The sequence below is a fragment of the Trichosurus vulpecula genome, chromosome 5 (genome assembly GCF_011100635.1).
Source record: "Trichosurus vulpecula isolate mTriVul1 chromosome 5, mTriVul1.pri, whole genome shotgun sequence".
NCBI lineage: Eukaryota > Metazoa > Chordata > Mammalia > Diprotodontia > Phalangeridae > Trichosurus > Trichosurus vulpecula.
Window position 1 is genome coordinate 282,214,589 of NC_050577.1, and position 16,344 is coordinate 282,230,932.

Below are 16,344 nucleotides of genomic sequence, written 5' to 3' on the forward strand. Positions count from 1 at the left end.
TAAATTTTAAAACAAAATGAGGAATTTACAGCAAGATTCAAAAGCATTGCAGAAGTTACAGAGTGAGTGTAACAAATTTTCTATACAGTATAAAATTATGAATACACTGAGCTTTAGGGTGAATTGGCAAATTTAGGGTATTTGGCAGAGTTTCAGATTGTCTTTAAGGATTTAAATTTCATTTAATAGTATATGTAAACTATATAATTGGCAGGGAAAAGGAATTTTTTTTTGAGGCAACTGGAGTTAAATGGCTTGACAAGGGTCACACAGTTACTGTCTGAGGCCAGATTTGAACTCTGGTCCTGCTGACTCCAGGACTGATGATCTATCCATTGTGCAACCTAGATGCCCCTCAGGGAAAACTCCTGGAAAAAATGCTTTTACTTAAAGTACTGTGGGGAAGGGAAGGATTCTAACAAATGAAACCTAAAAAGGAGCAATAAAATACGCATCCAAAAGTCAGTATAATGGAATGATTAATGTTGTGTAACTGTTGTTATCATTGAATTAATGCAATATAAATTGCACAAACTAAAAACTCCCAGAAAAATCACTCCTGAATCTAACGGTATCTTGTACTAATATAGTCTCTGCTGAATTTTCTTGTCTCTAGTTCTGCATAGACTTTTTTTTTCAAACCTGCCTACATAGTATTTCAATTTTTATAGCATTCTTTTCGGGGTAATTAAGTGATCCTTTGCTTGCAGAATATATTCTTTATACTTGGGGGAAAGAATCATCTTGATATATTAATTGAAGATACAAATTCTTACTGAAATCTTTTAACGTGCTTTGTAACTTTTACTCTAAAACATAAAAACATTCACACATTGTTTTTAATTTCTAGCTTCTATGACTAATCCTGTTGAGTAACATTGCTGCAATCTCTGGACAAAGCTGTATGGGAAGACATTCATTGTTAGATAACTCAAAAGCATTTCTGTACTTACATAGCTTATGACCAAAGCAGCTCTTTTCAAAAATGGCCTTGTGACACACAGTAAATTCTGATCGCTATTAGCAGGCAGGTACCTGAAACAGGAGGGAAAAAAAGGATATTTTCTAGGATAATTGCTATTCATTTTATTTTCATTATGAATGTGATTATAGCATAAACAATGCTCATGTGATCCTTTAACACTAGCTTATATTATTGTACACTATGCATAATACACTACTGTACTATTGTACACTATGTCTTACAAGATGCCCAGACTCTCCATGCACTTCCCCTTTTACTTGGTCCATGGCCTGACTATTTCTGCAACCTGTGGGGCATGCCCTGCTCTTCTGGGAGGCTGTGAGAGGCCTGGGGAGAGGCCAGCAAGATGAAGGTAACTCACCCATCTGACAAATGGACAGGAAAATGGGTATAGAAAAGCAACTTGTCCTCAGGCCCCCTTCAGAAATTCCTTAAGAAAAACCAACCCAGGAATTGGCCATTGGCAGCCCCTAATTTAATACTTAATGGGACTCAACCTTCACCCATATCTCTCACTTCCTACCCCACTCACTGAGAAGACAAGCAATATGATATCAATTATACCTGTGAAATCATTCAAAATATATTTCTATATTAGCCATATTTCAAAAAAGCAAGAAAAATAAAGAAAATGAGAAAATTATACTTTAATTTTCATTCAGAGCTCATCAGTTCTCCCTCAAGAGATAGCGTTTTTTCATCATGAGTCCTTTGGAATTGTCTTGCATCATTGTATTGCCTTAAGTAGTCAAATCTTCCATAGTTAATCATTATTAGAACATTGCTGTTACTAGTGCACAACACAATCTCACAGTTCTCACTTCACTTTGCATCAGTTCATGCTTTTCCCATGTTTTTCTGAAACCACTCGCCTGGCCATTTCTTATAGCACAAAGGTACTCCATCACAATCGTATGCCACAAAATTTCAGCCATTCCCCAACTGATCAGCATCCTGTCAACTTCCAGTTCTTTTTCACCACAAAAAGAACTGCTATAAATATTTTTGTACATATAGGTCCTTTTCCTTTTTCTTTGATTTCTTTGGGGTACAGATTTAGAAGTGGTATTACTGGGGCAAAGGGTATGCATGGTTTATAGTTCTTTGGGCACAGTTTCAAATTGTTTTCCAGAATAGCTAAACCAGTTCACTACTTCACCAGCAGTTCATTAGTGTACCTATTTTTCCCTCACCCCTTCTAACACTTGTCATTTCTGATAGATGTGAGGTGGTACCTCAGAGTTGTTTTAATTTGCCTTTCTCTAATCAATAGCGATTTAAAGCATTTTTCATGACTATAGATACCTTTGATTTCTTCTTCAGAAAATTGTCTGTTCATATCCTTTGATCATTTATCAACTGAAGAATGGGCTTTATTTTTATAAATTTGACTCAGTATATATTTGAGAAATGAAGCTTTTGCCAGAGAAACTTGCTGCAAATTTTTTTTGATATTTTTTCATTGTCTTTGGTACCTTTTCACATAATGTAGTTATCTGATTGTCTCTTGCAATTAAGTCTCTTTCTGTTTTTGCTTTGTGTGACATCATGATTGCAACCCCTGCCTTTTTTACTTCAGCTAAAGCATATTAGATTCTGCTCCAGCCGTTTATTTTAACCTGTGTTTTTCTATTCTAAGTTGTCTCTTGTAAACAACATAAACAACATAAAAAAACATATTGTTTGGAAGCACAAAAAACTTGTAGGACCTCCCCTCCCCCCAAACCAGCTCTGAAAATAGCAGCATTAAAAAGTCTCATGTGTGGGACAGTGCCTCCCTACCCACAGGTAAGCAGAACCCAATTTAACTTTGTATTTAATTTGAACTTTATATTCAAAGTCGAGAAATAGGCTGGAAAAATGAGAAAACAAAAAAAATTAATTTGGCCATAAAAAGCTACTATGGGGACAGAGAAGATCACTTCCTCAATTCTGATTTTTAAGTAATTATTTTCTTTAATGAGATCTTGTACCTCTTTTCACATTTGGCCAATACTAATACTGCTTTTTAAGGAATTCTTTTCTTCAGTGAATTTTTGTTTTTTAATCTATTCTATCTACTTCCATTTTATGGATGAGCTCACACCATTCACATTCACAGTTTTGCTTAATGTACATTTCCTTCCATCCTGTTTTCTTCTGTTTCTTTCTCTTTCTTTTCATCTTGTCCCTCCCTAAAAGTCTATTTTGCTTGTAACCACTGCTTCCCTTAATTCACTTTCTTTTTTATCAACACCCCCACCCTTTCTCTTATGCCCTTCCTTCTTATTTCCCTATTGGACAAATTACATTTCTATGCACAACTGAGTATATATATTCTTCCCTTTGGAGCCACTTCAAATGAAAGTGAGGTTCAAGCATTGCCTGCTCCCCCTGCCCCATTTTCCTCTGTTGCAAAAGGTTTTCCTTGCACACCTCTTTTAGGTGAGAAAATTTGCCCCATTCTACTCCTCCTTTCTCCCTTCTTTGAGTGCATCCCTCTTTCTCACCCCTTCATTTTTTTAGAGATCATTCCAACATAATCGACTCATCCCTATACCCTGTGTCTATGCAAACTCCTTTTAACTGCCCTAATAATGATAAAGTTCTTAAGAGTTACATGTATCATCTTCCCATGTAGGAATGTAAACAGTTTAAATTTGTTGAGTCTCATATGATTACTCTTTCATGTTTGCCTTTTTAAAATTTAACATATTTTATTCTGAACTTAAGAAATAAAACAAGCATATAATATAGTACAATAGAAAAAAAGATGATTGTACATGAAACTACAAATCTATTATAAACAACTTACTATTTCTTTTAAATATATAGTTATCATATAACTTGCTTTTTTTTCTTCCCTTCTCCTCACCACATCCTAGAGATGGCTACCATTAGACACAAAGATGTGTGTGCATGTGTATATATATATATATATGTGTGTGTGTATATGTACATATATGTGTGTATATGTACATATACTTGTGCATGCATATGTATGCACACATCTACATATGTATATATATGTAAAATCATTCTATCCATACTTATACTAATCATTTCTTTCTCTAGGTGTAGACATCATCTTCTTTCATATGTCCTTTATTTTAATTTGGGTATTTATGATAGTCAAAAGCAATTGTGTCACTCAAAGATGTTCTTAAAACAATACTGTTGTTAATGTATACAATGTTCTCTTGGTTCTGCTCATTTCACTCTTCATTATTTCATGCAAGTCTTCCCATGATTTTTCAGATGGTTGAACACATCATTTCACAGTAGCATTCCATCAGAATCATATACCACAACTTTTTCAACCATTCCCCAAAGGACAGGCATCCTCACGATTTCCAGTTCTTTGCCACAACAAAAAGAACTGCTATAAATATTTCATGTTTACCATTTTATGATTCTCTTGAGTCTTCTGTTTCAATTTCAAATTTTCTATTTGGCTCTGGTCTTTTCATCAGGAATGGTAGAAAATCCTCCATTTCATTAAATATCCATTTATTCCCCTGAAGGATTACACTCAGTTTAGCTGAATAGGTTATTCTTGATTGTAATACTAATGCCTTTGCCTTCTGCAACATCATATTCCAAGACTTCTGTTTCATGGAAGCCACTAAATCTTGTGTGATCCTGACTGTGGCTCCATGATATTTAAATCGTTTCTTTCTGGATGCTTATAATATTTTCTCTTTGACCTGGTAGCCCTGGAATTTGGCTACTATTTTCCCAGGATTTTTCATTTTGCATTCTCTTTCAGGGGTCTTTCAATTTCTAGATATCAGGAGAGTTTTCCTTGACAATTTCTTGAAAGATGATGTCTAGGCTCTTTCTTTGAACACGACCTTCAGGAAGTCCAACAATTCTTAAATTATCTATCCTGGATCTATTTCCCAGGTCAGTTGTTTTTCTGATGAGGTAATTCACATTTTCTTCTATTTTTTTCATTCTTTTGACTTTGATTTACAGTTTCTTGATATCTCATGGAGTCATTGGCTCCCACTTCCTCAATTCTGATTTTTAAGTAATTATTTTCTTTAATGAGATCTTGTACCTCTTTTTACATTTGGCCAATACTAATACTGCTTTTTAAGGAATTCTTTTCTTCAGTGAATTTTTGTACTTTTTTCATTCAAGTTCTTCTCTTTCTTCAGTGGATTTTTGTGCCTCTTTTACTGGCCTGTGCTGTTTTTTAAAGTGTTATTTTCTTTAGTAATTTTGATGCCTCTTTTATGCAGCTGTTAATTCTCTTTTCATAATGTTCTTGCATCACACTCATTTCTTTTCTCAATATTTCCTCTATAACTCTTATCTTTCTTTTCCAGGAATTCTTATTGGACTTGTGGTGAATTAGCGTTTTTCTTTGAGGCTTTGCTTGTAGCTGGTTTTATACTATTTTCTTCTGAGCTCGTGTCTTGATCTTCTCTGTCACCATAGTAGCTTTTTATGGCCAAATTAATTTTTTTTGTTTTCTCATTTTTCCAGCCTATTTCTTGACTTTGAATATAAAGTTCAAATTAAATATAAAGTTAAATTGGGTTCTGCTTACCTGTGGGTAGGGAGGCACTGTCCCTTTTTAATGCTGCTATTTTCAGAGCTAGTTTGGGGGGAGGGGAGGTCCTACAAGTTTTCTGTGCTTCCAATGTGGTATGATCCTGGGAGAGGTATGGTCATTGCTCTCCTGGTCTGCACTCTGATCTTTACCCAGGAAAGGCCCCTCATCCCCCAGAGCCACAAATACTAGCATTCCCTTTGCCTTGGAACTGTAAGCAGGCCCCCACTCTCTTGTGACTGACCACCAGTACTCCTCTCTAACCTGGAACAGCGATCCAGAACTGTGTATGGGCAATAGAGTTGTCAATCAGCACCATACATAACCAGTGCCAACAAAGGATCCCCTTTAATCTCTTTCTGACCAGTTGTCTGACCCCTTACATTCTTTGGGCTGAGAACTCCCAAAGCTTCTGCTGCTGTGGCGGCGGCAGCAGCCACTGCTGTGTATGTGGGCTCTGTATAGACCTCCACCCCATTGTCGCAGACTTTTCCTGCCAATCACTTAAGTTTTTTTAGGCCAGAAAATTGTCTCAAACCAACCTTTTGTTGGCTCTGCTGCTTGAAAATTTGATTTGAGGTGTTATTTTGAAGTTCTTTGGAGGAGAAGTTGAGAGAAATCAGCTGGGTGGCTGCCCCCAATATGTCCTCTTAGCTCTACCTCCTCCACCATTTTTAAAGGACTATTTCTCTCTATCTCATCCAGGCTGTAAGTATATGTGTGACTCATAGACCTTACACTACTACTGAGTGGCATGGAAGCTTTAACCTCCTCCATTTCCAATCTAGGCTAGTTAATCCCTCTTTATCTTACCGTACCTAGACTTAGAGTGGACAACAATCAGCTTAGCCTACATAGCTCTGATCTCTAGAGCTCAAGAGATCCACCAGCCTCAATCTCCATTGTAGTTAGAATAACATACATGCACCAGCACAATGGGAAGAAATAACTTCTGATAAAAAAAATCTTTAATGGATTCTCACTGTCTAAAAGATAAGGTATAAATTTGGACTCAGTCTACCTTTCCAATCTGATCTTACTGACCCCTTTATCTGAACTTTCTGCTTTTATTAAACAAGTTTATTTATTAAACGCTAAACATATTTCATATCACCATATTTTGTTCATATTTTTCTACCTAGAATGCATACCTTCCTTGTCTTTGATTACCAAATTCTTCCTTATCATTTAAAGTGTAATACAAATCTCATTTCTTCCATACAATTAACTCTGACCACCACAGCTGAGAAAGTTTTTTCATTTCCCTACATTCTAGTTTGAACCATGTATTCAATGCTTATTGTGTATTGCTTTTTATTGCTGATACCCATAGTTCAATTCAATAAGCACTTTTAAAGCACAAATTATATATCACAAGCTATGGATATAAACACAAGCCCCCCACCCAAAAATGAGGAAGACTAGGTCACATGACCAACAAGATGACCAAGACATTTTCTCCAATCCTTACAACCTCTCAAGTCTCTCCAAATCAGAAATTATTGATGAAAAATAAAGTAAGTTCAGCTGTTGCCATGTTCTAGGACACCATGTAACCAAAAAGAGGTAAAAACAAAAAAACAAAACCCTCTATGAAGCAACACCTAACTCAATCTCACTCAGTGTCACCTCCCACTCATCAACCAAGCTACTAGCAATTCAATAGTTGAATATATTGGATATAATATAATAGCAGAAGATATGGCCTCCACATCTAGTAAACAAATTCAGGAATCTATGAATATATATGGCAAAACAAAGTGAAAAAATTGAACATTTGATGAGACAAAGGACTTTTGAAATTTGAGGAGAACATGGAACTACAACATGCTATTCTTGAGTGGTTCAAAGGAGAAATGACAACTATGAACAACTCAATTCAGAAACAACAAATTCTACATATGACCAGAAGAAAGATCTCCAATTATAAAAAATAACAATAATACACAAGAAAACACAAAAAGGTATAGAATTATGTGTTTCTAAGAGCAACAGAGCTCAGGATGAAGCCCAGGGTGACCTGACCTGCAAATCTGAGCTTAACCACAAATGAAAAAACATAGCCATTCAATAATACAGAGATAAAAAAGGAAAAAAAATAAATTAATAGCAAAACTCCAAATGGAGAGGGGAAAGAAACAGAAGGGGGAGACAGAGTCAGAGGAAGAAAGAAGTGGGAATAGGATCAACTTTTTAAAAAATTAAGCTAAAATAACTGAAGAAACTTAATGCTGTCTTCACAGTGAAGAGGGGAGAAAATCATAACTTTAAAAAATACTAGAGACAAGTACAGGAAAATATAAACCTAACACCAAGAATTTCAAATATGAATGAAATAGACCAAAAAAAGTGACAGACTGGATAAGAAAACAAAATCCTATAATCTGTTGCTTACAAAGGAAGAATAAAAATTAAGGATTTATATGTCAACTGTGTTAAGTGTTCTTTATAAATTTTATTTCATTTGATCCTCAAAACAACCTAGCAAGGTATGTACTATTTATTGTTATCCCCATTTTACAGATAAGAAAACAGAGGCAGAAATTAAGTGGCTGTCATAGGGTTGCACAGCTAATAAGTATCAAAGTTTGGATTTGATCTCAGGCCTTCCTGACTTCATGCCCAGTGTTCTCTCCACTATGTGACCAGCTTACAAGAAACAGTTAAAAATTAAAGACATATAGAAGATAAAATTGAAAGACGGGAAGAAAAAAATTACATATTCAATTAATTCAAAAAGTCTGACATTACAATCATGCAATCTGACAAAGCAAAAACAAACAGAAAATAATTTAAAAAGATAAAAAATGAAACTATATTATGCTGTACTACAGAAAATAACCCAATATCAATATTAAATATATGTTCCAAAAGTTTTAATATCACAATTCATAAGGGAAACATTAACTGAGCTATATGAATAGATAGGTAGTAATACAGTAATAACAGGAAACTTTAATGTTAAGTATTGGATAAGTCTACTAAAACAGAAAAAAAGGGAAAACATGGAACTGAATAAATTGCTGAAGAAAATGGAGCTAAAAAACTTACTGCATATTCTAAATGGGACCACAAAAGAATATACATAATTCTCAGTACCCCAAGGGACTTTTACAGAAAATGATCATGGATTAGGTTGCAAAGATATTACAAACAAATGCTTACAAGACAAAAATAGTAAACATATCCTTTACAGACTGTAACACAATTAAAACAGCCAATTCTGGGACCACAAAGAACACAGACCCACACAGAGATTTAACAATGAAATCCTAATTAACGAATTCATCAGAGAATAACTCACAGAAACAATAATTATGTAAAAGAAAATTATAATAATAGAAGAACAAACCAAAATTTCTGGGATAGGGCTAAAGCAGTGTATGTAAAAACACACACTAACAAAATAAAGTATTGATGAAGTGAGTATGTATTTTTAACAACTAAAAATGAAAAAAGTAAGTGAACCCAAAATAAGTACAAATGAGGAGATATTAAAAATGAGAGGTGAAATAAGCTGGAAATCAAAAAAATTATAGAAATGATAAAATTCAAAGCTAGTTCTTTGAAACAAGTAATAAAATTGATAAATTCTTACCTAATCTGATTAAATATTGGAAAAAAAAGAGAGCAAAAAATCAGATCAACAAAACAATTAATTTGTTTTACAAACTAATTGGAATGCAAATAAATAAGGTAATGTCACAACAAAAGCAGAAAGATTAAAAATAATCAAAATATATTAGGAAGTTATATCATAATGAAAATGAGAATAAAAGAAGAAAGGAATACTTTTAAATATGTAGGATACTGGAACTATCAAAAGACCAGATTGCAATCTTTTTTTTTCTTTTTTTAAAATTTATTTAATATTTTTAGTTTTAGGCATTGATTTCCACAAGATTTTGAATTACAAATTTTCTCCCCATTTCTACTCTCGTCCCACTCCAAGATGGCATACATTCTGATTGCCCTATTCCCCAGTCAGCCCTCCCTTCTATCACCCCATTCCCCATCCCCTTTTCCCTTACTTTCTTGTAGAGCAAGATACATTTCTATGCCCCATTCCTTATATATCTTATTTCCCAGCTGCATGCAAAGACAACTTTTTTTTGAAAATCTGCTTTTAAAACTTTGAGTTCCAAATTCTCTCCCCTCTTCCCTCCCCACTCACCCTCACTAAGAAGGCAAGCAATTCAACATAGGTCACACGTGTATCATTATGCAAAACCCTTCCACAATACTCATGTTGTAAAAGACTGACTATATTTTGCTCCCTCTCATCCTGTACCCCTTTATTCAATTTTCTCCCTTGACCCTGTCCCTTTTCAAAAGTGTTTGATTTTGATTACCTCCTCGCCCTATCTGCCGTCCCTTCTATAATCCCCCCTTTTTTTAATCCCCTTCCTCCTTCTTTCCTGTGGGGTAAGATACCCAATAGAGTGTGTACGTTATTCTCTCCTCAAGTCAAATCCAATGACAGCAAGATTCACTCATTCCCCCTCACCTGCCCCTTCTTCCCTTCCAACCATCTGCTTTTTCTTGCCACTTTATGTGAGATAATTTACCCCATTCTATCTCTCTCCTTCTCCCTCTCTCAATATATTCCTCTCTCATCCCTTAATTTGATTTTATTTTTTAGATATCCTCTCTTCATATTCAATTGATCCTGTGCCTTCTGTCTATATACATGAGTGTGTGTGTGTGTGTGTATACACACATACATATATATACATACATACATATACATATATATATACACACACACATGTATATATGTATATTCCCTTCAGCTACCCTAATACTGAGGTCTCATGTATTATACACACCATCTTTTCATGTAGGAATGTAAACAAAACAGTTCAACTTTAGTAAGTCCCTTGTGATTTCTCTTTCTTGTTTACCTTTTCATGCTTCTCCTGATTCCTGTATTTGAAAGTCAAATTTTCTATTCAGCTCTGGTCTTTTCACTGAGAAAGCTTGAAAGTCCTCTATTTTATTGAAAATCCATATTTTGCCTTGGAGCATGATACCCAGTTTTGCTACATAAGTGATTCTTGCTTTAAATCCTAGCTCCATTGACCTCCAGAAGATCATATTCCAAGCCCTTCGATCCCTTAATATATAAGCTGCTAGATCCTATGTACTCCTGATTGTTTTTCCACAATACTCAAATTGTTTCTTTCTGGCTGCTTGCAATATTTTCTCCTTGAGCTGAGAGCTCTGGAATTTGGCAACACTATTCCTAGGAGTTTTCTTTTGGGGATCTTTTTGAGGAGGCAATCTGTGGATTCTTTCAATTTCTATTTTGCCCTGTGGCTCTAGAATATCAAGGCAGTTCTCCTTGATAATTTCTTGAAAGATGGTATCTAGACTCTTTATTTGATCATGGCTTTCAGGTAGTCCAATAATTTTTAAATTCTCTCTCCTGGATCTATTTTCCAGGTCAGTGGTTTTTCCAATGAGGTATTCACATTGTCTTCCATTTTTTCATTCCTTTGGTTCTGTTTTATAATATCTTGATTTCTCATCAAGTCACTAGCTTCCACTTGCTCCAATCTAATTTTTAAGGTAGTATTTTCTTCAATGGTCTTTTGGACCCCCTTTTCCCATTGGCTAATTCTGCCTTTCAAGGCATTCTTCTCCTCATTGGCTTTTTAGAGCTCTTTTGCCATTTGAGTTAGTCTATTTTTTAAGGTGTTATTTTCTTAAGGAATTTTTTGGGTCTCCTTTTGCAAGTCACTGACTTGTTTTTCATGATTTTCTCACATCACTCTCATTTATCTTCCCAAATTTTCCTCTACTTCTCTTACTTGCCTTTCCAAATCCTTTTTGACCTTTTCCATGGCCTGAGACCAATTCATATTTTTCTTGGAAGCTTTTGATGTAGGCTCTTTGACTTTTTTGACTTCTTCTGGCTGTATGTTTTGGTCTTCTCTGTCACCAAAAAAAAAAAAGATTCCCAAAGTCTGAGTCTCAATCTGAGACCATTTTCACTGCCTGTTCATGTTCCCAGCCAAATACTTGACCCTTGAGCTGTTGTCAGGGTACAACTGCTTGTAGAGTAGAGAGTACTTTATCTTAAACTTGAGGGGCTGCACTGCTTTTTTTCAGAACTACTTCTACACCGCAAACTCTGCTACACCAGTGCTCCTGCTCCCCCAAGAACTGCCCATCAGGATTGTGGCCCAGATCCAGGCAGGGCAAAGCAGACTTTGCACTCCTGCTCTAATATGCTGCTTAATTCCTCCCACCAGGTGGGCCTGTGCCAGAAGCAACTGCAGTTCTAGCTCTGGAAGCAGCCTTGGAACTGCACCACCTTTGCAACCCCCGGGGCAGGTGGCCACCATGAAGTACTGTCACTCTGTCCCAGCAGCTTTTCCCACTAACCTGCTCTGTCGTCTTTGGTGTTTGTGGGTTGAGAAGTCTGGTAACTGCCACAGCTCAATGATTCAGGGCCTTAGGGCCTGTTCTGCCCAGCTCCTGGTCTGGTTGATCCCGGCGCAACCCACACTGGGCTCTCCTCCACTCCACTCCCAGCTCCATGTGATAGACCCTTCCCAGCAACCATCCAGGCTGTCCTGGGCTGGAGTCCTGCTTCTCTCTGCTATTCCATGGGTTCTGCAGTTCTAAAATTTGTTCAGAGCCATTTTGTATAGGTGTTTAGAGGGACCTGTGGGCAAGCTTAAGCAAATCCCTGCTTTCCAGCTGCCTTCTTGGCTCTGCCCCGCCCCCCAGATTGCAATCTTTAAAAACCCAATCTCATAAAAACAAATAGAGCTAGTTGTAAAGTAACTACCAAACACAAAATGCCTCGTCTAGATGCATTTACAGGAGAATTCTATTACAATTTAAAAAAAGCTATTAGTACCCCAAACTCACAAATTAGTCTCAAAAACTGAGAAAGAAAACTCCATATCAGAATCCTTTTATCAGACCAAAATCAAATTAATTTCTATATGATAACAAAATCCAAGAAGCAACAATAGAGAGGTAAAACCCATTCCAAATAACTACAAAATGAATTAAATATCTGGTATCTATGATCAAAGCACACTAAAGACATATAGATAAAATTTCAAGGTAATTATATAAATAAATATATATTTAATCATTATATAAGAAATGTATTTATATTTATATATACTTGTATTTCTTATATAAAGAAATAAAGAACAATTTACATAGCTGGGAAAATAATCAGTGCTCATGCCTAGGCTATGCCAATACAAAAAAATTGCAATACTACCAAAGATAATTTATACTTTTAAAGCTATACCAATCAAATTATTAAGGTGATACTTTATAGAATTTCATAAAATAAAATCAATTCATTTGGAAAAACAATCAGGGAAGGGGGCAGAGCTAGGATGGTAAAGTGGAGGTGGCAACCCAACCAAAATCTCCCAATGTTTCTCTCCAAACAAGTTTATAATAATACATCAGTCTAAACTCTGGAACAGAAAAGCCAAGAACAGGTGAGGTTAAGATATTTTTCCAGCCCAAGATAAGCTAGGAATTGAAAAGTAGAAGTCTATGATACTGGGAGGGGGATAAGCCCATAGAGCAGGCAGTGGCAACAGCAGATGTGGGTCTTGGAGGTGTCTGTGGAAGCAGCAGCAGCAGCTTTGGGAGCTTTCAGTGAAAGATATCAAAGGGATTGGAACACTTGTCAGAAAGAGAGTAAAGGGATCCCTGTGCAGGGGTGCAGGACCAGGCACTGTTTGGAAACTCCATTGCCAATAAGCAGTTCTGTATCATAGTTCCAAGGCAGAGAAGAGCACTAGCATTTGGGGCTGCAGGAAAACAGGGGCCTTTTCCTGGGGGCAGACAAGGAGAAAAATGACCAAACTTCTCTTCTGATCACACTATTTTAGAAGCACAGGAAACTTACAGACCCCCAGAACTAGTTCTGAAAAAAGAATCATGAAAAATCATTTGCTTGAGACAATACTCCATATCTACTCATGTGAGCAAAGCCCAACATCAGCATAAAGTTTAACATCAAGAAATAGGCTGGAAAAATGAGCAAACAACAACAAAAAAGATCATTACCACAAAAATCTACTATGGTGCTAAGGAAAATCAAGACAATAAAGGGCAAAAAAATATGTTGGACAGAAGCCCAACAGGAATGTTTGGAAAAGTTAAAGAAAGAGCTAAGAGTGGTAGAGGAAAAAATTGGGAAAAGAAATAAGAATAATTCAAGAAAATTATGAAAAGAGAATTAATAGCTTGGTAAAAGGGTCAACAAAAATACTGAAGAAAATAACATGTTAAAAAACAGGATAGGCCAAATGGCAAAAGAGGCACAAAAATTAACTTGAAGAAAAAAAAATCCTTAAAAAAAAAACACAACAGAATTGGCCAAATGGAAAAAGAGGGAGGAAAGCTCACTGAAGAAAATAATTCCTTAAAAATTAGAATTGAATAAGTGAAATTCAACTGCTCCAGAGATACGCAGAAAAAAATGAAATAAAGTCAAGAGAATTAAAAAGTAGAAGAAAATGTGAAGTATCTAAATGGAAAATCAAATGACCTTGAATACTGATTGAGGAGAGATAATTTAAGAATTGTTGGACTACCCATAAACCACAATCAGAGAAAGAGCCTAGACATCCTATTTTAAGAAATTATCAAGGAAAACTTCCCTGATATCCTAGAATCAAAGAATAAAGTAGAAATCAAAAACACTCTTACCTATCACTTTCTGAAAGAGATCCCAAAATGAAAACTCCCAGGAATAAAAGGAAATGTTGTGAGCAGGCAAAAAGAAACAATTTAAATATCATGGAGCCACAGTGAGGATCACACAAGATTTAGCAGCTCCCATGTTAAAGGAGCAGAGGGCTTGACAAAGGAGTTAGGATTACAACCAAGAATAACCTACCAAGAAAAACTGCATATAATGCAGTGGGGGTAGAAATAGATATTTGATTAACTAGTGTACTTTCAAGCAGTTAAAGGTAAACATGAAAGAGAAACGATAAGGGACTTAGTAAGGTTAAACTACTCATATTCCTACATGGGAAGATGACACATGTAACTCCTAAGAACTTTATCATTATTAGGGCAGTTAGAGAGAGTCTACATAGACAGAGGGCACAAGTATGAGTTGATTATGTCAGGACAATCTAAAAAAATTAGAAAAACAAAGATGCATTGGGAGAAGGGGGAAGGGAGAGAAAGGATGAGGAAAATTACATGATATAACAGAGGCATGCAAGGAAGAGCTTTTACAGTGAAGGGGAAAATATAGGAGAGACTGATTAGCAATTGAACCTCACTCTCATCAGAACTGGTTGAAAGAGGAAAGAGTATATTTGGAGAGGGAGGAAGGGAGGGAAGGAGGGGGGGGGAGAGAGAGAGAGATTTGAGTATAGAAATTAATCTTACCCAACAGCCAAGAAGAAGGGGAAGGGGACAAAAGAAAAGGAGATGATGAAAAAAGGGAGGGCAGATTACAAGAGTCAGTTGTCAGAAGCAAAAAAAGACTACTGAGGTAAAATGAGAGAAAGAAAGATAAACAGAAGAAAAGAGAATGGAGGAAAATGCACAGTTAGTAATCATAATTATAAATGTGAATGGGGAGGGACAGCTAGGTGGCACAGTGAGTACAGCACCAGCCCTGGAGTCAGGAGGACCTGAGTTCACATCTGGCCTCAGACACTTGACACATCTACTAACTGTGTGACTTTGGGCAAGTCCCTTAATCCAATTGCCCTGCCAAAAAAAAAACCCAAAATGTGAATGGGGTGAAGTCACTCACAATATGGAAGCAGATAGCAGAATGGATTAGAAATCAGAATCCAACAATATGTTATTTACAAAAAAGCATACTCAAAATGGAAATACACACAAAGAGTTAAAATAAAGGGCTGCAGCAGAATCTATTATCTTCAGCTAAAGTTAAAAAAGCAGAGGTAGCAAACAGATTGATCTCAGAGAAAACAAAAGCAAAAATATAATTGATTAAAAGGCATAATTATGGAAACTATATTTTGCTAAAAGGTAATATTGACAAGGAAATAACATTATTATTTAATGTATATACACAAAATGGCAGAGCATCCAAATTATTTTTTTGCAAATATTTCCTAATCCAAATTTTTAAAAGTTAAAATAAATTACAAGAAGAAATAGATAGTTAAACTATACTAGTAGGTGACTTCAATTTTCCCCTCTCAGAACTAGATAAAGCTATAAAATAAATTAAAGGAAATTAAGGAGATGAATAGAATTTTAGAAGTGTTAAATATGATAGACCTCTGGAAAAAAGCTGAACTTGCCATTTCAGAAAGCAGTATATCTTTTTCTCAGCTGTACAAGGCACCTTCACAAAAACCGACCATGTCACAAACAGAAGCAAAAATATTAAATGCTCTCTCTTTTATGACAATGCAATAAAAATTACATTCAATGAAGGGCAGTGGAAAGGTAGACTAAAAATTGAATAGAAAATAAATAATCTAATCCTAAAGAGCAGATCAATATGTCAAGCATACAATTTAAAAAATCTAGAAAAAGAACAAATTTAAAATCTCCAATTAAACATCAAAATGAAAATCCTGAAAATCAAAGGAGAGATTAATAAAAAATTAAAGTTAAAAAACCATTGAACTATTAAATAAAACTGGGAGCTGATTTTATGAAAAAAAAAGGAATAAGACAGATAATGCATTGGTTAATTTGATTTTTAAAAAAGAAAGAAAACTAAATTACTGGTATCAAAAATGTAGAGTGAATGCACCACCAATGAAGATGAAATTAAAGCTTTTATTAAGAGCTATTTTGTCCAATTACATTCTGATGAAACTGG

At 35.5% G+C, this 16,344-nt stretch overlaps 1 protein-coding gene across 2 annotated transcripts in view; it reads right to left on the reverse strand.

Annotated features, from left to right (window-relative positions):
• TMTC1 (transmembrane O-mannosyltransferase targeting cadherins 1) overlaps positions 1–16,344 on the reverse strand; it is a 404,339-nt gene that overhangs the window by 240,892 nt on the left and 147,103 nt on the right. For both annotated transcript variants that reach the window (XM_036761095.1, XM_036761094.1), the window contains one exon: positions 954–1,035. In XM_036761095.1, the coding sequence (XP_036616990.1) occupies positions 954–1,035 (82 nt within the window). The remainder of the gene's footprint in view (positions 1–953; positions 1,036–16,344) is intronic.